At 43.7% G+C, this 21,886-nt stretch overlaps 1 protein-coding gene and 1 long non-coding RNA gene across 3 annotated transcripts in view; one reads left to right on the top strand and one right to left on the bottom strand.

Annotated features, from left to right (window-relative positions):
- Positions 1 to 555: 555 nt before the first annotated feature.
- The window catches only part of AQP9 (aquaporin 9), a 39,445-nt gene continuing 18,114 nt past the window's right edge, over positions 556 to 21,886 (bottom strand). The window contains exons 2-6 of one of the 2 annotated variants that reach the window (XM_036903012.2): positions 15,660 to 15,786; positions 11,642 to 11,779; positions 10,170 to 10,288; positions 5,386 to 5,603; positions 556 to 1,503 (exon numbers count right to left, since the gene is read on the bottom strand). In XM_036903012.2, coding sequence (XP_036758907.2) covers positions 1,329 to 1,503; positions 5,386 to 5,603; positions 10,170 to 10,288; positions 11,642 to 11,779; positions 15,660 to 15,786 — 777 coding nt within the window. In that variant the 3' untranslated portion in view covers positions 556 to 1,328. The remainder of the gene's footprint in view (positions 1,504 to 5,385; positions 5,604 to 10,169; positions 10,289 to 11,641; positions 11,780 to 15,659; positions 15,787 to 21,886) is intronic. The other variant, XM_036903013.2, reaches the window with a different exon arrangement.
- On the top strand, positions 15,673 to 20,413 carry LOC130679593 (uncharacterized). The gene is made up of 3 exons (XR_008992610.1): positions 15,673 to 15,810; positions 18,345 to 18,516; positions 18,702 to 20,413. It is a non-coding gene; the product is annotated as an uncharacterized LOC130679593 (long non-coding RNA).

The raw sequence follows: 21,886 nt of genomic DNA, 5'->3' as shown, positions 1-21,886 counted from the left end.
ATGTTTCTCAGTGCATGAAAAATAACTGAATTGCCACATTTTTTCTTTGTTAGTGTTTCAGTAACCATGGGAATAAAACCAGACAATGAAGGACTTTATATCTTAGGATCCTAGAGAAATAGGTCCAGAAGGTGCATGTGTTCTGGTAGCTGCTAATCCCATGTAATCTGGCCAGCCAGGAAGGGCTGGTTAGGATTCTCCTGATCTTCTGAAAGGTGTCAGCTACATTAGGTTCAGCTTGCCACGGGGCCTTTGGCAACTGGCTTAACTTCCCTAAAATTTGATTCCTTATCTGAAAAACGGGCAGCATGGCATTTATGTCAGTCAGTATCAGGATTAAATTAGCTAACCTGTGCAAAGGTGTTTTGTGAATTGTTGAGCCTAATAAGGTGACACTATCTTTACAGGGACCTTCTATCCTGAAGACTCTACTAGACCAGGACCCAACAGCTTTCAATTTTGGCTTCTAGGAAATATGCAGAAAAATGGATAAGTATAAACATTGACTTAACTCATCAAATGTCTGTCCTCAGGCAGGCAGTTAGGAAAATACACTTGAGTTAAAAATACAGAGTGATGTATTTTTCATGACCAAGGTTAAAAATGTATTTCAGGTTATTATATACTAAAAGCCAGCGAGTTCTTTTGTGCCTTCTATAATGCAAAGAGCAAGGGATTAATCTGATACATGCTTTCCATTTAAAAAAATCCATTTGGTTTCCCAAAGTTATCTTGTCTCCTGAGGCTCCTGAATGCCACAGCATCCTTTCCCTGTGCGGTCCAGCTGTGTTCTACTGCTTCCTACATCCCTAGGTTGAGAGAGTGTCAGTATTTATTACAAATACAGTGGCACCGCATAACTAGAGAGTGAACCCATTGGCTCCCTAATTTATGGACACATTAACTGAAATCTCTGTTTTGTCTTTCAATTTAGTTGTGGTTGATACTCAGAATGTAACCTTTGTAGATATCAAAAACAAGGCTTTGGGGATACTATTTTATACAGGTAAACTGAGACTATCCAAATAAGTCCATGGTCAAGGTTCCAGGTGATGAATGCTCACCCTGTAATAAGGATTCCCATCTAAGGATGAAATAAACAGGCAGAGAAGGCTATTTCAGGGGACAGTCGGTGCTGTCTGGGGGAAATTGGTAGAAAAGAGTGTTTGCAAACCGTCACTCAGATGCTTTTACAATTAGGTGTCCCACATGGCTAGCAGAGAAAACTGGGTGGATTCCACCATAGTTGTGAAAACACAGACATCTGGTTTCTGTCTTTGCTGAGAACACCGGCTCAACCAATAGCAAACCCGGAACTGAGCACACGACTACATTATCACTTTAAGTTCATATTTCTCTGGTTTGTCCTCAGATTCTTCGGCCTCGAAGTCAGGGTCAGGGCTTGGGTGGTGGATTTCGATGACAAAAACATAGATGAGGCCTCCCACGAAGGCACCAACCATAGGCCCAACTACAGGAATCCACCAGAAGTGATTTCCAGCTCTGAAACCAAACAAGAGATTAGTGCTACACCGCTAGGCCTCCTCCTGGTAGTATGTCTAGTTATTCACTAACCAGCTAGTCTGTCTCATCTCGTGGCTCCCTTTTAACTCAGCAAGAGCTAAGTATAAGGGCACTCAGTGTGGCTTGGCGGCTATCCCCCTAGATTTTCCAGAATTCTGGATTTCAGATCATCTATTCCATTGTTGTATTAGTACATGTAGGAGAATTTGTCCCATTTATTTTCCTTTCAGAAAATATAGACCCTGAACCCATTGTTAAATTGAGGACATCTAAGGAAAGTTCAGATAGATTATTTAGGAATTATTTTTCCTTCACCCTCAAATAATGATTCCTGGGTATTATCACTGGAAAGGAGTTGTGGGAGATTCCTGAATATCATGGGTTTGTGAGGGCAATCACAACATAAACCATCAGGAAATTGTCAATGAATGGATGAATTTTTAAAACAACAAAGGTGGATATATGAATTGCCTATTAAGTATAATTTAATTCCATGCTTATTTTTTCAGGTCACAGCTTAAAGTTTACTCTCTGATAAGGCTTTTGTGCCATGATTCACTGTCCCTTCCAGAAATCCTCAATGTTAGTACGTTACACTGAATGTATAGTTCTGGGAGGAAGCAGGTGTCTTTGTGAATTGACACCATCTTTTCTGGAGACAGGAAATAGATTTAAATGACTCTGTAGAGAGGAACAGTATGCTCGGAAGAAAGCAAAACTATTAAATATATTGTTTAAGGAAATATTCTTTTCAGATAAGACTTTTTAAAAGCAGGGGAATGATAAATGCAAAAAGTTGGGATAATGCAGAGGAGGCAGAGGAAACTGGAGGGGCACAGAGATACGTAAAAGGAAGTCACAGTGTTCTAGTCGGGGGAAGAATCCATGGCTGCTTTTTTTATCATTATGCTTAATAACTATTCATTGTTCCACGTGGCCTTTGTTTGACTCAAATTTTGATTCGAAAAGATAATAAAGAAATTAAGGAGACAAGAGCCCTACCCTTGAGTTTGTGCCTGGGTCATCCTGGAGTGCTCAAAAGTCTTAGATCAGGGGAAGAGCACGGAGACTGAGCTCAGCAGCCACCAGATGTCACTCTCATTGCACAGGAGAGAGGAGGCCGCACTGCTGTTCAGCACCCTTTCCCAAGCCCAACTCCAGGTGGATGTTACTACTCCTGGGCTTTAAAGAAGGAGGAGCCTTCTCTTCGGGAAAGCACATGAACAAAGTAGAAGCCACCTTATTTGGGCCATCATTTCCTTCCTTCTTCACTATTTTGTGGCAAATCTCTGTCTTTCAACAGGTTTAGGGTACAAGAGATCTGCCCGGACACATGCCCTCCTTCTTCTGACTGGACTCTGCCTTTTATGGTGGCTGAGCGTGTTGTGCCAGGGTCACAGGTCATAGATGGATGGCTCAGATGTGGTTTCCTGCCTGGCCCAACCTTACACGTACACAGTGTCATTTGCATGCTATGATTTTCGGAATGTCAGGAAAATGAGTTAATTGATTAAGGTACCATTATCAGAGATTCATTACTTTGGGTAAAAAATTAAAAAAATTAACAATATCCCTGAGATCCTTCATCCATTAAGTCATTAATACCTTACTGTGAATTAGGCTAGAGAATCTGGATGGGAAACATTCTCATATTTAAGGGAAAAGCAAGAGTAATCCAGGGTCTGATGACTCTTGTCCTTGTCAGACCCTCTGGTGTCCCACTCGCCTGGTCATCTGCTTACCCTTCAGGGGCAAGTGAGGATCTAAGAATGAATCAGTCTTGATTTTACCTGAGATCTTGGGTGTGGAGTCAAGCCAGGATATCCACTTGAGATGCTTACTTTAGACAAAGAACCCTGAAGGGATGGGACACTCCAGGGATCGTTTGGTTTAAGGAATGCCCTTACGTATCCCTTCAAGGTTTTCTTCGGGACTTTTTGGTTGAGGATTACTGGACAGCCTAATTCTACCTGGTTTAGAGCCATCATGACTGTTAGAGCTTCTGGCGAGTCACCAAGCAGCCTCAAAGGGAGGCCAGGTCACCTCATGGCATCTTTGTTCCACGCATCGGTGTGACGCTAACAGAGGTGACGTGTGGGTGGGGATCGTGGTCTCCTAGAGTGAGGCTCAGGAAGGTGGGATTAAAGGAAACTCACAGGCTGATTCTGGAATCTGGGGATAAGGAAATGTTTCAGTCCTGTTTTTGACTCTCCATTGGAAGAGCATAAAGGGTCCTCCCCAGCTGGGGACACTTGGTTCCACCTTTTCATCTTCTAGTGGTGATCATTCTGGAACAGAGCTCCTCAACCGTGGCGCTCTTAACAGTTTTTGGCTGAATAATGCCTTGTTGAGATCCATCCTGGGTATTGTAGAGTGCTTACCAGTACCCTTGGCCTTGACCCACTAGATGCCAGTACCAACTTCCGTCCCCATCCTCCCCAGCTGTGACAACCCAGAATGGCTCCAGGCATTGCTAAATGTCCCTGGGGGCAAAATCACCCCTAGTTGAGAACCACTGCTCTAGAAAATTGTATCGTTAGTTTCTTAAACATAGAGAATGTTGCATGATTCTCTCTGAAGCCCTCATCTCCTAGGCATACTGGCACCTAGCATTTATCCGTTCTTTTATTCAGTAACTTTAGTTCAGACATTCTGTGCACCAGGCCCTATTCTAGTCACCTTGGACACAGCAGTGAAAAGCTGTCAAGGTCCCCTGTCGTGATGGTTACACTCCAGTGGCTCTCAGCCCTGCCTGTGGTGATCTGAATGATGCCAGTTATTTTAACTGCTTATTTTTCACACTGGTCAAGGCAACCCAAACTCTTGCTTAAACAGTCATCACATGCATATGACTACATTGCAGGTCAGCATCCGGGGACACTCAAGGATTTTGTTCTCACAGCACACATTCAGCTAAAATGTGCTCACATGTGTTTTTTTTCTACTTCTCTGTTTCCATGTTAGAGCCCTGTTTCCTGATGAACCAAAGTGGGTTCCTGTCCAACAAAGAAGTAAGTGGATGGGACAGACCACTGAGGCTGCATGAGGAGAAAGTGGGAAGGAGTAAATGGGCAAAGTTTGTCCTGGAGATTGGTACCAACAGTTGGCATATTTCCTTAGCATATTCTGAGGCAGAGAGCATGGGTCTTGCCGTTTCCTGTGTACAGGCTCTTAATGTCTGCTCTGCCAGGAATTTCTTACTCATACGTCAAGATGCCACTCAGCTCTCGTTTCTTCGGCCACGCCTCTGCCAACCTCCTCAGGCAGAGTTAGTCACTCCCACCCCCACCTGGGTTACCTCAGCACTTGGTTTTAGGGCTTGAGCACACTCATTGCTCAAGGCTACTGTCTTAGCTGATTTTGTAATGTCCTTACCTAACACGGTGAACACAACATAGACAGTGTTCGGTGAAGGTCTGTTGTATGAAGGAATGAATGAAGCATAGCATATGGTTCACTAGAAAGAGCCCCGCAGTAGTACTAGAGGTATTCATTCTAGTCCCATCTTTGTAGCAAAGTGAACCTGTAGACAGTCATACAACCAAAATATTCATATAAAACCACATCCCAATTGAGGAATTATCATCACTAGATAGGACAGGCCTATCTCTTTTCAATTTACCTGGAGCCTCTGTTTTTTGTCTCTCTGTGTTTCTTCCACCCTCTCATTCTCTCTCTCTCTCTCTCACACACACACCTTGTATCACAAATCACCACTGAAATGCTTCACACTTGTGACCAGAGCATGCACGAGCCCCCCAGCCCCCACTGGGACTCTCCTGACCCAAGTGGAAGCACAGTGCTCCCCGGTAAGCCGCAGAGTGGCCTCTCTGCCTCGCCGCCCTCCACCACGCTACTTACGTGAAGACCTCAAAGCCCCATCCTGCCAAAGCAGTGAAAACTCTGGGACTCAGGTCTCGTGCTGGGTTCATGGCACAGCCACTATTCAACCCCAGGGAGGACGCGATGGCGATGATCAGGAGGCCGACGACGACTGGCTCTAGGCCTCTGGGGACCCCCAAGTTTCTGGAGTCAAAAATGGCAAAGACTACCATGATGAGGAACATGGAGGCCACTACCTGGGCAGGGAGAGAAGGTGCGGGCATTAGCTGGTGTTCTGCCCACTTGCCCACCTCAAAATTCACCCCGTCTCGTTCAAAACAAGCCAGTAATAACTAACACGCACTGGGTGAGCACGCCGTGCCAGGCTCTTCTGACTGAAGCCAGCCTAGATGGGGACACTAACATCACCCCCAGCCGCAGGCGGGCTCAGTGGCGGGCAGGTGCGGGCCCAGGGAACCTGGCTGTAGAGACTGCTGCCTTTACCACCCTCGCCCACTGGCCACTACCCAGCCCAACAGAAGGGCAAGGTGCAGACAGGGAAGATGGAAGAAGGGGTCATTCGAGCTGGCAAGAGGCAAGGTGAGGCACTGATACATACTCAGGTGAAGGAGATGAGCAGGAATTTCATAAGGGAAAAACAGAATCATGAAACACGTAAGTGGGAAAAGCTGCTTTGTAATGAAAAAAATGCAAACAATGCCAAATGTTAGGGAAGCGATTCCAGTTCTCTCAGGCTTTTCTAGTAGGACTAAACACATATCACTGTCAAAAGGAAATTCAGCAGTGATTTAGTAATAGGCATTTAAAAAACCCATAAAATTATTTTTTCCATTTGACCTGATTGGATATTTTAGAACCACACCATTGAAAAAAAATAAAATATGGAAAAAAAATCACAAAACAAATGTGCTCACTTAAGAGTTATTTATACTATTGAAAAGCTGGAAGTCACCTAGGCACACATCAATAGGGAAGGGCTATAGTTCATGGTATAGTCCACTGCAGTGCCATTAAAAACAATAAATATAAAGGCTACATGGTAACATTTGAAAATGTTTATGATATTAAGTAAAAAAATTGTAAGTGCATTATATTTCACACTTAAAAACACACATGAAAGAAAAATTGTAAGAGAATATACAAACAGTGATAATAGGAATTCTGAAATGGTGGGTCATGGCTGGTATTTTCCCCACTGTTGATTTTCTAAACTTTTTAAACTATTATTTTACTTTCACAGCTAAACAATAGCTACTATTTACTGAACACTTACCGCATGCCAGGTTCTTCATTTTCTAGAACCCCCCTCAAAGGATAAGGAATGCCGGACCTTCAGGGATTGCTAATGGTTGGAGCGCAAGGGTTTTCTAATATCCATTCCCTTGACTTAGCTGTATGTCTGCTAAAACCGTGGTCCTTAGAGAACCTGGCGACTCACTCTGAGATGATACGTGGATAAACCTCAGGCAAGGTCTGGCTAACCCTCAGTGGACTCCACTCCCCAGTAGCCGTGCAATTTCTTTGTCACCAAGACACTTGGTGAAATGTCTTGGAGAGAGGAATTGGAAGAACACGTAAAATTCTACAAGATTCCATTAGAAGAACAAAGTTGAGTGGAAGAGAGAGGGGGGAAGAGAGGGAAGGAGAAGGCTGGCCGAGGGTAGAAAAAGGGCTGCTTTGTTGATTGCCCTCAATGTGTCAGGAATTTCATTGTCATGGTCTATTAGTCAGGTATCACTGATGGAGTTTATCAGAAGTCTAAACTGAGGCTTCCGAAGGTCCTGAGTAACTCATGCAAGGGCAAATGCATAGGAAGGGGCAGGGCTGGCACATGTCTCCTGGGGCACTGCGGATTCTCGAGGGAGGCTTGTGTCATTCTCCTGCCTTGGAGTGGCCCTGTGTCAGGGGTGTCCTGGGCCCAGCTAACTCTCGGGAGGAGAAGGGAGGAGGCGAGCATCGTTGCAGGACTCGGTGGAGAGGGGCTGCCTCAGGGTAGGGGGGTTAGTATTCAGCCTGGGGCTTCCCTCTGTACCTCACATTCTCAGAGCAGCTGAGAGTACAGGGAGGTGGCTGTGGGTCCAAATCACAAGAAACAAAGAAAAGCCAAGGTGTGAGAAAGAAAATGAGTGTTCTTTCTCTCTTATGTTCAATGCAAAGGACCTGTATTCACATGAGAAATTTCTAGAGGCCCTTGACAGCTCTTGACTCTGGTCTCATCTTCATCATAAGATAAATTAGGCTTGAATTGAATGGAAAATAGGATCTCTGAGAAGCCCTTTATGTCTTACTCATTCCTTTAGTCCAAGCTGAGCCATCCCCTGGGGCCCTCCTTCCTCAGTAAATACGCAGCTAATTGCTCCAGTCAACCTGTGCATTTAGGCCTACCAGTCCCCACCCTCCCTGTCCTTCCTGACCTGCCTAGGAGAACAGGCTCCTGGCACTTTGAACCTGGAAACGATCACCTGGTCAAGCTCTCTTTCTAAACAGAGACTAGTGCCCAGAAAGGTAAGGAATCCCTACCACCCTGCCTTCAGCAATTTCTTCCCCCTCCATCTCTCCTTCCTTCTTCATATCTTTTTCTGTGTTTCTGTCCCAAGTTTATGAAACAACAACCCTTCTGTCCCCTTCCTTCACATGGCACCAGTTTCCCCTAGTTCCCAACTGGTTAATCTAGCCTCCAAGCTAGGAAGGATTTTAAAGATGACATACCCGACACTCTCCACCCTCTGGTGTTTGAATCTGCTGGAGAATATCCCCATCTCCACTTTGCAGCCCCGGAGGTTACCCAGGCAAGCCTCCAACACCTCTAGTCACTGTTGTCCTGGGGCAACACAGTCTAGTCCAGCATTAATTGCTAGAAAAAAGTCTTTTATTGAATGTAACTTTCTTCTCATAATTTCATTCTTTTATGGGCTAAATATTTTATAATTAGTATATAATATTATATAATTAATATATTTAATTTATTAGTAAATGTTTATTGAGCACCTATTTTATACCAGGCATTGTACTTCCACCAAATCTTCACCGTGGGGGGGATTATAAACCCTAACTCTAATCTGTTTTGCTCTTGACAGTCCTTCAAATTGTTGAAAGCTATCATCAATCCCCACCACCTACCTACGCACACACCTTCTCTAGACCAAACGTCCCCATTCTCCACTCATTGCTATGTGATATCCTCCCCTTTTTGCTTCTTCTGCTTCAGAAGCATGCCTCCTTGAAGTGCGGAATTTGGAAATGAGTCTAACACTCCTGGTATAGAGTAAGACCCTCAACTACTTCATTTGAATACTGTGCTTCTATTAAAGCAGCTTATGACAATATTCCTTTTGCTGACATTAACATACCTCTGTATCTTTTCCACTAAATTTATCCTATCATTCTAACTCATCTAGACTTTCTGTGCCAAATGACTAATGTGACTAATTTCCTATCGAATTATAACCATTTTTGCATTGTTCCTTTTGTTCTTATGTGATTATTTTGTCTTTCATCTGGATTCTGAATTCCTGGGCAGAGACTGTTTACAATGTATTTTCCTCATATTATTCACTCTATCTTATAAATGAGCTGGTAGGTGCTAATATTATCCCCATCTTACAAATGAAAACCCTGATACCAAAAAGTTCAGTAATATGCTGAGGTTACACAGGGAGTTGGATCAAACTGTAGCAGAGCAGAATTGGTATTTATTTATTTATTTTTTGGGCAATGTCTAGCTTAGCATAAGTGACTTGATTTGGGGCTTGCTGTCTTATTAATAATAACTACCATCCCCAAATTTAATGTTTTAAAATTGTAATATTTACTGTGCTCACAGATCCTGTGACTGGCAGAACTGTTACTTTAATTCAGGTACCTAGATGTTTACAGCTCGTGTTTACTTGTCAGTCCCTCACAACCAGACACAGGGCTGAGCACTTAGTGAACGCCCAATAAAAACTTGTTCTCTGTCTGGTTTACTGATCAAAGTAGAGAGGAAAAAAGTGAGGACATGAGGACATAGTTTTTTCATCCACCCACTGAATGCAGGTGGGCAGAGTTGGCAAACTGGAAGAGCCATTTTATACACATGCCCACTCTAACCTGTCCCCTTGTATAAGTCCTGATCACAAGAGAAGAATTTAGAGCTGCTGGAGAAATATCCTTCCGTCCTTGTTCCCTTCCTTCCTTCCTTCCGCTGCCCTGACCATGCGGTACAGCAGCCTTCCTGAGATGCATTAAAGAAGGGAAAATCTATTAGGTTGATAATGTTGTTCCTATTACAAACTGACCAGAATAGTTATGCTTATTGGCTACACCACAGATGCCTGGATGCAGCTCATTAAGTGTCAATAGGATAGAGACACTTTCAGCTACCTTGAGAGTTTTGATAAACCTATGCGCATGGGGAGATAGGGATCTGTGATACTCTAGGCTCAACTGCCATACTTCACAGTCCTTGAATTGAGATCAAATGTTTCTTCTTATGGACTCCACATTTAGATTCTGAGCATAAATGAGACAGTAATAATGAAGCAAGCCCCATTTGCCCCTACTGAGTGTTGAAATATCCAGTCATCTATTTTTTTGTCTAGATCTCAACTGATGTAAAAACAAGTGTATGTATTAAAAAGGAAGCAGAAAACTCTTTTAATGGTATCAACTTTGGCAAAGGCAAAAATCTGTCAAGAAAGCTTGGGTATGCCCAGTGACCTCTGCCTTAGGAAATACAGCCATTCCTTACCTATCATGCTCCTATGCATTCGCCTTATTAGATCTTGTCACCAAAGTTAGGTCTTTGTTGAAAGCACACTTACCTGGTCTGCAAATGCGTTCACCAAAGACAGATACGGAGCTGGGTATGTTGCAAAAATTAATGCTGTAGCATTTTCTCCCACGATGAGCAATTTTCCATCAGCGAAGGTCATAAGTCCATCTACGGAAGACAGAACTCTGTTACACTGGTGTTCTCTGGGCAAGGGTGAGGGAGTCTGCACCAGGTCTCGTGCCAAACACTGCAGTTAAACACTCAGGCTTAGCTTGGCAGATACATGTCATTTGCCTCTCTTCATTTCATAATAGGGTAGTTTTAGAGATGCTCAGAGAAATTCCAGGTCAAAGTTAGAAACCTTCAATGGTTCATTCCAAACTTGAGTCAATCCTTAGCTAGTAGATCCTGGGAACAAATCTTCTTCTGGTAAATTCTCGGAATTTTCGAGATTGATTAAAAGCCAAAGTAGAGGTTAGACCTACTCTAGGCAGAATTCATAATTCCTGGAGGGATTTCAGTAACTGCTAATACCAGTCCAGAATTTGAAATTATCATGGTACGGTGAAGATATCCTTAAAGCAAGATATGGAGCAGTCCCAAGACAGCCAGAGCCAATATGGCAGCAGCTCTGTGAGTTTCTGATCCGGTCTTGAATTCTCCTTTAGTCCTCTTAGACTCTAATTCTCAGAAAGACCCTCTTTGGGAAGAGGGCACTTTCCACAATGTATTTCTGTAAGGTATGGCTCATAAATTCTAGTTCTTAAGGGCTCTACCTTGAGAAGAGGTCATAATGTTTTAATATTTGCCTTGGGTTAGACAGAAGAAACTACTTTAGTAGTTGATTTCATGGAAGCTAAAGATGTCTTAGTTTGAAGGGCCTTGGAAGTCATCTAGTTTAAGTCCCTCCTTTTCCAGAGGAGGAAGCTGGAACCAACAAGGTCAGATGACTTATTCTAAGTCACACAGCTACTTACTAATACAGCACAAAACTAAAGCCTACGTCTTATATCATCAGTACTGTATTTTTCCACCAGTATTGTTGCAAAACAGAAGCTCTGGCTGTTGGATAGAAGGGGGAAGAGGTTCCCCACCCAGCCCATTTCTCTGCTGTGCTCCTTCCTTCAAAGACTTTGTTCCAAATTACTTTTCTAAATACTTACTCATCATATCCTTTGCTGCCAGTCAACACCTCCTATTCCAGCCAAATCAGACAAAGCTATGGGGAAGCCACTGGCCTACTGCTAATTTTGTGCATGTTTGTACTGTAGTGCTAGTTGGAACACCGGATAAATAGACTTCCTTTAAGTTCTGTCTCCCCCACTTTCACTAAGAGACTTCATGAATTTGCCCTATTGATAATGTTCGCCTCGTTATTTAGAACTGAGAACTCTTAGAACTATCTGTCAATTGTAGAATGCTTCCTGTTCTTGCCGTACCTCACCTCTTCCCACCAAATAATTCTGACTTTCATATCATGCCCAGCTCTCCCTAACCTTTGGACTCAGGGGCCCTACTCACCATAGTAAATGCCAAAGAGGGTTGCAGCCCCTACAAAAGCTCCCAAGAACTGGGCTCCGACGTAAAATGGAAATTTGAACCATTTCATCCGTCCAAAGAGACACATCGCGAAAGACACAGCTGGGTTGATGTGACCGCCTGCAAGGAAGATGAGATGATTATGGATATCAGAGGGCAGGCCAGAGACAATTATTACAAGGAAAACCTTTAGAGAAATTGGTAAAAACTTAGTCTTCTAGGTAGAGAATATTTGTGAGAGGAGACAGAGGCTTGTGTGTATGTGTGTGTGTGTTTATAGGGAGGAAGGAAGGGCTGATAATTATCATGGCATCATTAGACACCATTTAAGAAGTTTAGCTTCCTGAAAAGGGGATCAGATTGAAAGAAACTTGTCTTCAAATGGCTCATTTTCTATTTACCTTTTTCCTATCATCTATCATCTGTCTACAGGTTTTACCTATCTATAAAACAATAACCACAAAGAGATTAATGTAAACTCTTCATTTCAATATTTTTAAGCCTATGTACTTATACAATATAGTTACAAGGTTTAAATCTATATCTAGCAATTCTTCAGGTCATGTCCAGAGTATATAAAAACAAACTTAGGACTGAAAAGACATGTCTCTTTGAGGGGAAATGACCCTTGGCTGGTGGGCTGTGCCTCTCACTGAGGTAATAAGGGGCACAGTTTATTTTGAGGTCATTGCAATCTTAGAGTGTATCCTTCTCAGTTCTTCTGTATAAACAATGTATTTCTTGACACACAGAAATGTAGTAACACTTCCGTCACTGCAACCTGAACTATGGCAAAAGAAATCATCTTCCTTGATTCTCATCTATCCACAAGATCAGAGAGAGGGTTTGCTCTGTAGTCAGTCATTGATACCCCCAGCTGGATTTGCTAGTAACAATATTTATCGGACACTTGCCAGAACCACTACTATCGGGGTATTGCCTGCATTTGATCCCTGCAAGAACCCAGCAGGATGGATACTACTCCAATTAACTGGTGAGGAAACCGGGGGCATGAAAGTAAAGTAACTTTCTTAGGCCCCATGGTTAGTAAGTGGTAGAATTAGGATTCAAATCCAGGTTTATCTGAACTTCTTCCCTATGTTTATAAAACCTTCCCTGCCTTTGTGTACAGAAAAGGAAAAGAACTTCAAAAATATATAGTAGAGGTCTTTATTCAGGTAGCTCAGACTACAAAGATTTACAGAGAGGGAAAGTTGCTCGGGAGTTGCTTGGGAGTGTCTGGGATGGTGCTTGCAAAGCAAAGAGGAAATTTTCTCCCTGCAGAGATGAGTGGTACCCCTGGCTCCCCCCGAGGATAAGGCAGAGCAGTGTAGTGGAAAGAACATGAGCTCCAGAGTTAGAGAGTGCTGCACTCAAACCTTGGCTCTGCCTAGGGTGTTGTGGTGATCAGATTACTCATATAAAGAGCCCAGGGGTGCAGCAGGGGCCCACAAGGCCAGAGATGAAAGTCTTAAGTGAGCAGGCTGAACCCTTTCAAGGTTCTGGTCTAGACAAGTCCCCTCCTCCCCACCACCCACAGACTCTTCTGTGATAGAGATAAGCCTAATATTTTATTTGCTGTTGAGCAAAGCAATTTTCCCTCTTCAATGAATTTATATTACTTATAAAATAAAATGCTGCATGAAAAACAACCACCACAGTCTACGTACAAGCAGGCAGCATCAACACTTTTTGGGGGCTGCTGCCTAATTAGGACGCTGGGAGCTCTGATGGGCGGACCACTGGCATGTTCACAAGGGAGCAAGGTGTGGTGACTTTTTTACAGTAAAATGATGTTTTATATTTCAAAAGCAGATGTCAACTGACCTTATCAGTCTGTGACCACAAAATGGGTCTCATTTATGTTCCTACCTGGTGTATGCTGGTTCTTTTTATGCTCCATTTACACTGGTTATTTTCAAAGAAAGCCTCACATGTGCCTGCAGGAGCGGCAGCTGCAGCCACCATGAGAAGGTCACCTCCTACACTCAGTTTTCCTCCCTCCTGTTTCTGTAGCTACTATAGGCAATGCTGATACTGGCGTGGAAGTCACGTGTGGGCCGGTGTATTGTCTCTGCATGTTCCCGAAGCCACTGGTCCTCAAGGGGCCTGGACAGCGCTGGGTTCCAGAGATGGGGAGACAAGCTCCCTTTTGCAACTCAATGCTATCTTTTATCAGACAGGCTCAGAAACGGCTCTACTTGTATTTTGGGGTCTCAAAGTCTCTCACAAATAATTTGGTCAGATCCTGACCCTCACCTAGAACCAACACCTAATGAAAATAGTCTCATTAGTTCTGGCCCTCAACCCGCTGAGACCAGGGACTTAACCCCAGTGTCAGGGCCAGAAGGGAAGGCTTCATACTGTCCTTCGCTACCTTCTCTCCTTCCTACTGGTCTCCTTCCTACCTTTTTCCCTCCTATGGTGACTGCTGAAATCCGCAAGTATATCAGTGGATGCAAACATACATGGACAGTGGTTGTGGGGAAGCCTGTTAGCTCCACTGGTAGGGTCTGGGATCAATTTGTCCTAAGCAAATATTTGATGATGCTCAACTCAGGGTGTTATGCAAGCAAAATACTCCAAAACCACATTCCTACCTAAAAAACACCTGAGAATATGCCCACACTTACATTGCACAATTTATGGAAACCACATTTGTGTGAACATAGTGGGGGCCTGTAGTGGAACATCCTGCATGCTTGTTTTAAGCCAGGAGTGTGTTCTGTGTCTGCTGTCAAGGCCTGCACTGTGCTAAAGCCTTGGCACAGTCAGGGGGGGTCCCCTGGTTATTCCTGTGCCTTTAGGGGGCGATACAGTGCTGTGATCACCAAAAGGCTCAACAAGAGTTTGAACATAAACATTGCTCATGCCACATAAATCACATATATAGGAATCTGTAAGCTGGACTTCCCCAGGACCTGAGTCTGATTGTAATGTGGAAAGGGTGCCAGCCAGCAAATGACTGTTGCAGGAGCCCAGCCCGAGGAAACTCCCAAGGAGTCTAAGCAATTTTTCTTTAGTAACATTTGTCACCAGGCCAGAAGGCTTGACTGCAAGAGCCTCTAGTAGGGCTCTTCGGCTTATAGGCCCTGCTGGTAATGCCTTTCCCATAGGAGACCATTGGAAGTACTGTGTAATAATGAGGACATGAACTTTGTTATCATGGAGTCCTGGGTCCATCTTTGCCCTGCCTTTTTATCAGCTGCGGATTTCCAGCAATTTACTTAATCCCTTGGAGCTCCAGCTATCTCGCAGAATGTTATTGGAGACAATAATACCTGCCTCCGAGGGCTGCTATGGAGCAGAAGGAGAGAAGTATGTACAGTGCCTGGGACAGTGCCCAGCCCGCAGTGGCTCCCTTTCTTTCCTTACACCAGCGGTCTTGCCTGAGCGTTCTGAATGGACTCTGAGTGCCTTTGAGAACTCGATCATTTCCACAGTCCCTTCATAAGTTCCCAGGCTGCATTAAATATAGTTTTATTTTGCTTTTCAGAAGCTTGAGAATGACTTCTTAATCAGCGCATCTCTCCAGGCAGAATTAGACCAAGACCTTCTGAATCAGACCTGCACTTTCCTGAAAGTAATAGCCAGGTTGCAAGTGGCTGAGATACTCCCTGATTGCTATAGATAGAGGTCTGGGAACTTGCCTCTGTTGGAGTGGTCTTTACTGGACTAAGCATGGGGTATGTGGGAAATGGCTTCCAAGTATGGGATAGAGCAAGTAAAAGATCATTTTTACAGATGAAGAATGTAATGTAGTGGCCAGATTTATGAATCACCCACTTCTGAGGTCAAACCACATCTCTGTCTCTTGCTAAATGCTGCCTTTGCACACAAGTCACCATTTTCTGGTTATTTTAATTTTATCATCTGTAGATATCAAATACACATTATTGCAGGATTGTTGAGATCTAAATAAACTGAGGTATATACAGCACCTGGCATTGTGTCGGCACACTGGAATGGCAGACTTGATTATTATCATTTCATCACTCACCAGAGACACCTCCAGTCACGTAAATGGCCACCGTGACAGCCATCGCAAAGCCAACATTGATAGTGACAATTCCTCCAAACTTTCCTCGACTAAGGATAGCTTGGGCAACAGAGCCACATCCAAGGACCTGGAAAGAAAGGAAACTCAACAGGTAAGTGGATATGGACACTGTCAAAGATAACAGAAAGTCACAGCAACAAGTATTCTTTAAGCAAACTTGTAGAAAGGGCTGCCTCAGGGTTCATGCAAATCAAATTACAATGAGTTAGCTATGCACAGACAACAAAATGCTGGTCCCAAGGCCAAATATGGCTTACAGGTGAGGTTTTTTTGGGTCTGCACAGTGTTAAAATTTTGCCTACGTCTACACATTGGGTAAGTTCATTCAACGTTCCAGATTTCTGGCTTTTATTTTAAATTAACCTTTTTATTTTGAGATAAATGTAGATTCACAAGAGGTTGTAAGAAATTACACAGAAAGATCTCATGTACCTTTTACTCATTGGCTCCTTTTCATCAATCAGATGAAGCAGAGTGGCAGTTGGCCACTCCCTTTAAACAGTTAGCGCTCTCCCAATTGGCTCACTTCACTCATGTAGGCCTCCTTCCCGACCCCTGTAGGTGTTATAGTTGGCGATCTCTGCTCTAGAAGCTCCCCCTATAAGCCAGATCAGGCTCACAATAATATGCACATCTGACAAATGGAAAGGTCATTTGCACCATGTTTCATGCACATGTCCGATGTGCATGAAAACAAAGGAAAATGGTGGGGGGATAGAATTGGCAATCAGGCCTTTCTAATCCCTGTATGTCTTCTCCCTGAAGAGACTGCAGTTCCCTAGAGAGCAGAGGCTGCCAAACTTACTGTTCCCGGTAGTCCCTGCGACACCAAGCACACTCTGCAAGCAGCTGTGCAGCAAAAGTGAAGTATGACAGTGAGTCTCCCACAGTCTACAGCTGGTAGAGGATATTTTGGAGATGGGGATCAGTATTCAGAAAGGTTTGGAATAAACATATTGTGATACAGCCACTCAGCAGAGTACTATGAAGCTATAAAATAGAATGAGGGAGATCTATGTGTACCACAGTGGAAAGAGCCCGAGGTTTATTATTAAATTTTTTTAAATATGCAGAGCAGTATGAAAGCACATTGCCAATTGTATTAAAACACATTATATGTATTTCTTTCTATATGTATGAGCTGTCAACATGAGAACACAAAGAGAAGAAAATGGGGTAGGAGGTAGGGAACTAGATGGCTGGGACAGGTGTTAGAAGAAAACTTTTCATTGTGTATCTGTTTTTTAAAAAACCATGTGTCTTAGTCTGACCATGCTGCTATAACAAATTCCACAGGCTGGGTGGCTTGTCAATAACAGAAATGTATTTCTTACAGTTTTGGGCTCTGGAAGTCCAAGATCAGGGTGCCAGCATGGTCTGGTGAAGCTCTCTTCTGGGGTGCAAACTTCTCTGTCCCCACAGGGCGGAAGGGGTGAGAGGGAACTCCCGGTCACGGCTTGTATAGGGGCACTGATCTCCTTTATGAGTGCTCTGCCCTCGTGACCTAATCACCTCCTAATAGTATCACCGTGGGAGTTAGGTCTTCAACAAATGAATTTTGGGTAGAGGACACAAACATTCAGGCTGTAGCAACCACATAATTCCTAATTTTAAAAAAATGGGTCCTATATATTCATTGGACAACCAGTTGAAACCATTTAATCCTGGTCCATTGAAGAACCACTTGGTGGGGGAGGGTTATGAGGCAAGGCTGAACAGCCGCACATAATTTTGGTAGGAAAACAACAAGACAAGTGACCCTCAGTCATCCTCATGCTGTGATTTCAAGAACTAGTGTGGTCCTGGAAAAATACATCGGGGACTGGAGGATCATTACATCAGTGCGCTTTGCACGTCCAACTGGTCAAGCTTTCTAGAATACAGAGCCCAGTTTGGATTTCATTACTAAAGAACAACAAACCTCAGAGAGGGCTCAGCATCAAGTAATGAATATTATTTAAGGGCATGTGAGGGAAGGTTTCAGAAACAAATATATTAAAAGAAAAAGACATTAAGAGGGTGAAGGCTTCTTATCAGGGAAAGAGGATCAGCTATTGTGTCTCTTCTCAAAGAGATGAGAAGGGAAGTCGGGAGCTGAAATGTGAGAGGCTGCGCATAAACGATTTCCTCATCGTGATGAATTAATTCTAAATAGCCCCTCTGGGGTGCATTTGTGAGTTCCTTTAGAGAAATACAATTTACAAACAAAGGACATTTAATACATACACCATGATTCTGGTTTACTCTTCCCTGCAGGCAGAGAAATTACCTAGATGATCCTTTAACATCCCCTCCAGTCCCCAGTTCTAAGATATATTGCTTTGCCTTAGTTAACTGCTGGGTAGTAGGGAGAAGCAGGCAGGCTTGACATCTCGAGGGATCATGCTACACGCACGCACATGGCAATCTCAGATTTAATCACAGGCCTGGCTCCAGACCCTCCACTGAATGCTGAATAAAGTTACAGCAAGAATATGTGCCCTTTACCCCTTCCAAAAAAAATCCCGAGTCCATTTCATAGCCTACCAATTTTACCCTCACTTGACATGATTTTTTTCTAGAATTCCCATCTACTATAATAACTGTCAGAGTTAGACCACATTGGTGTCTTTCTTTTTAATTTAGAGCTAATTAAATGCCCTGGGTGCAACTTCCAAGCTAGCTGGCATTTTGGTAGCATCTTCTGAAAAGAGGAACAAAATATTACTGACAACTGGGAGGACCCAACTTAGACCACTGAGACAAGAAGAAACACATCCAGACCCCCGACTCATCCTCAGATATTACTGCTTTCTGGGTAAGCGTCTTCTCTCTTTTATGGCCTGATGCGCATGCGCTTGTGCGAGTCTGGAGGGGGCAAAGAAGCTTTAAATGGCCAAGTGGACCCAGGGAGGCCTCTGCCCTGTGAAATTTCATTATGATTAAGACTCTCCTCTTACACCCCAGATGCTGAAATTGCTTTTTTTTTTTTTTCTTTCCTAGGGAGGATAATCGAGGCTATGAACTGCAGGGAGGGCAAGCAAGAGAAATTAGCAATGTAGGGACTTTAATTACCCTCCTCAGAAATTGCCACTCAGAAGACTGCAGCCCAGATTCACATCATTGCTTCTTAATTTTAAAATAAATGTATTAGAGGGTGAAAAAGCAATGAGGAAATCAGGTAACTGCCTATTGGTGTCTTCCCTTGTCTGCCTTCCCCACCTGCATTCACAGCACCAGGGAAGCAGATCTTGGATATTCTAATGAATCATGGTTGATGGCTGGGGACTTGGCCACCCACTCCGGTTTCCCTCATCTGTGTGCCCAGTGTACCTTTTTCCCTTCAAAAATGAGAGAACTGTCTTTTGTGGTATAACTGAGATATATTACAACATGATTCTCTGCCCTAACCATCGAGTACTGCCACACCACTCCCATTCCTAGACATAAAGAGACCCTATCCATCCTGTCTCAATTTGCTGGGCCCCCTATTTGGAAAGATTTTTTGGACACACCAGTCATCCATCCCTATTCTCATCAAACCTAACCTTTCTTCTCTGAAATTCCCGCATGCTACCCATACTATGTAATTACTACTTGGTTGTTTTCCAAGGGCCTGATCTTGATTTCCTTATCTAGGAACCATCTATAAGATTCTTTCCCCATGCCAACAGCCCTTAATAGGCCAGTTTGTTCTGTTTTGTTTTGCTTCCTTGGGTATCATGTTTCCCAAGTCCATCCTCACTCTGGTGCAGGACATCTATAGGCCCTCAAGGTCTCCCACCTTCTTGTCAGGATTTAGCATCTGCTCCATCTAGCTGCTTTCTCCAGAAGAACTGGAAAAATCACAAAACCATGCAGGGGGGATATTATAAAGCCATATATTTGGTTTTCATTGTGTCCTTCACTGTCCACTCAAATCTCATTCACTTCTCATTTGTAGTCTCCCAATAGCTTCACCAAGCCTTCCCTTCTGTCAGCTGCTTAATCCACCCAAGTCCCTTTCTGCAAATACCATTACCTACTACTTGACTCAGCACCTATAAGAGGCCTTAAAGATCAATGGCAATTTGGAATATCACATGCACATTGTGTGCCAGTTTCTCAGTGCTGAGTAACTAACTACCTCCAAACCTAGTGCCCTAAATGCTATGATTTATTTCGCTTATGAATCTGCAATCTGGGTGATGTTTGCCAGGGCGTCTCATCTCCACTCCATCTGGTGTCAAATGTGATGGCTCAAAGTTGGAGAATTGGAATTACCTGAGGTCTCACACAATCATGTGTCTAGTGGTTGACGTTGGTGGCCAGCTGATGCCTTAGCTGGGGTGTCGGCCCAAACGCCTGCAAATGGCCTCGCCATGTGGCTTGGCTTCTTCACAACATGGTGGTTAGGCACCAAGGATGAGCACCATGTAGGCTCCATAGCCTGTGTTCTTACACCCTGCACCACCCTCTCTCTCAGCCTAGGCACTATGCTCGTTCTGACTCAATGGCACAGAAACTGGATCTGATATATAAGCACTCTCTCTACAGCATCCTGAACCGATGTTCACCTGGTCCTTGCTGGACTACCGTTAGGCGTAGGGAGTTTATTACATCAGGCAGCTTCTTCTGTATAATGCTTGTTGTTCCAGTTGCTGGGGAGTCCTTTCTTATATGAAGTTAAAGTCCTCTTTCCTACCATTTCTGTTAGCTCCAGGCCTACTCCTGGGACCATGCCAGCAGTGGAGAGAGCATATGGTCCTCCCTAGTTCTCCTCTCCTGGATGCCTGTCACTTCATCTTTGATATCTGGATCTCCTTGGATTCCCAGTGAGTCTCACCTGGATAAGCTCTAGGTTGTCAGCATCCCTAATGAAACACAGAGCCCAGAAATGGACACATTCCTCCCTTATCTGTGCTTCCAGGAGGTACCCCTAGTCATCCCCAATCACCTAGAGCAAACATTCTGGAAACATCTGGTAATCCTTCCTCTTCTCTCTATTGGCCACCCAGCACCAGTCATTCCAAAACCTTCTAAGCCTTCTTCTGCAGCCTCCAACCGGCACCCCCAGCTCCAGCGTCTCCCCACTCAGTGACCATGCCAGGTGAAGCGCCACAAATACACTGTCCCTCATTGCTCAGGAAATGCCAACACGAACCCTCCCACGAATTACTCAGGGCTCTCCTGTGCCTTTCCTCGTGATCCCCAGACACTTTCTGCCCAGGATCTTCGGCATAGATCTTTTGTATCAGTCTGGCTGGTATCCTAGCCACCTTGAGTCCTTTGAGCTCATGACACTCGTTTCCACCTGTGCACACCTGCTGATGCTATGCCTCCCAAAAGAACATCCTTTCCCTGCACCTTCCCCAACCAAATCCAACCTATTCTTAACACTGAGCCAAAATTCTCCTTTTCCTGCGGGGACCTGACAACTGAAGCCCTGAGAGGCCTCTGCTGCTTCACCTGCCACGTCCTTGCAATGTCATTTCACTGTATTCACCTTGTCGGTGTTTCCCCACCAAAACTATAATATAAGGTCCAACATGGCAGCTCATGTTTCTTTATGTTCCATGCTTATATAATGTTTGATGGAAGATATTAACATGTCTATAAGCAGAAAAAACACTGTGTAAATGTCTTTTCAAAAGAAAAAGTTAGTTTGGGGGTATATGTGAAAAGTGGGAAATGTGATATCTAAGAAATATACATTGGAACTACTGGAAAGTTCCCAGATGAGCCAGGACCCCTACCTGGTTACTGGACACAGTGTAAAGCACAACACAATGACGTGATTACCACAAACTGAAATGCTGAGAATGGGGATAGAGAATAATAAACTCACAGATTTTATTTCATTTGACCCTTCTCAAATCTCTTGTGTATTTATCACCTCCTTTAAAATGTAAATGAGATGTTTCTAGCAGTACATAATGGACACCCAATAAATATTTTCAGTGGATATGTAAAAACTGAGCCTTTTCAGAACAGCAGTAGTTAATAAAGGTTAGGAATTCCTTAGTAAAATGTTTGCTAATGTGTGCAACCTGGGGCCAGGGATCACTGGGGAGCCTTGCAATTATTTCAAGGGGTCTATGATTCTTCCTGTGCATCAAACACTGTCCAAAGAAGGGAAAAATAACATGTTTTGTATCTACCTTTTGTGGTCCAGTATTTTCAGCATTAATGGATACTAAAAGAACAGT

This window comes from Manis pentadactyla, chromosome 11 (assembly GCF_030020395.1).
Source record: "Manis pentadactyla isolate mManPen7 chromosome 11, mManPen7.hap1, whole genome shotgun sequence".
In the NCBI taxonomy this organism is placed as follows: domain Eukaryota; kingdom Metazoa; phylum Chordata; class Mammalia; order Pholidota; family Manidae; genus Manis; species Manis pentadactyla.
This window is presented reverse-complemented; position numbering and strand designations above follow the sequence as displayed.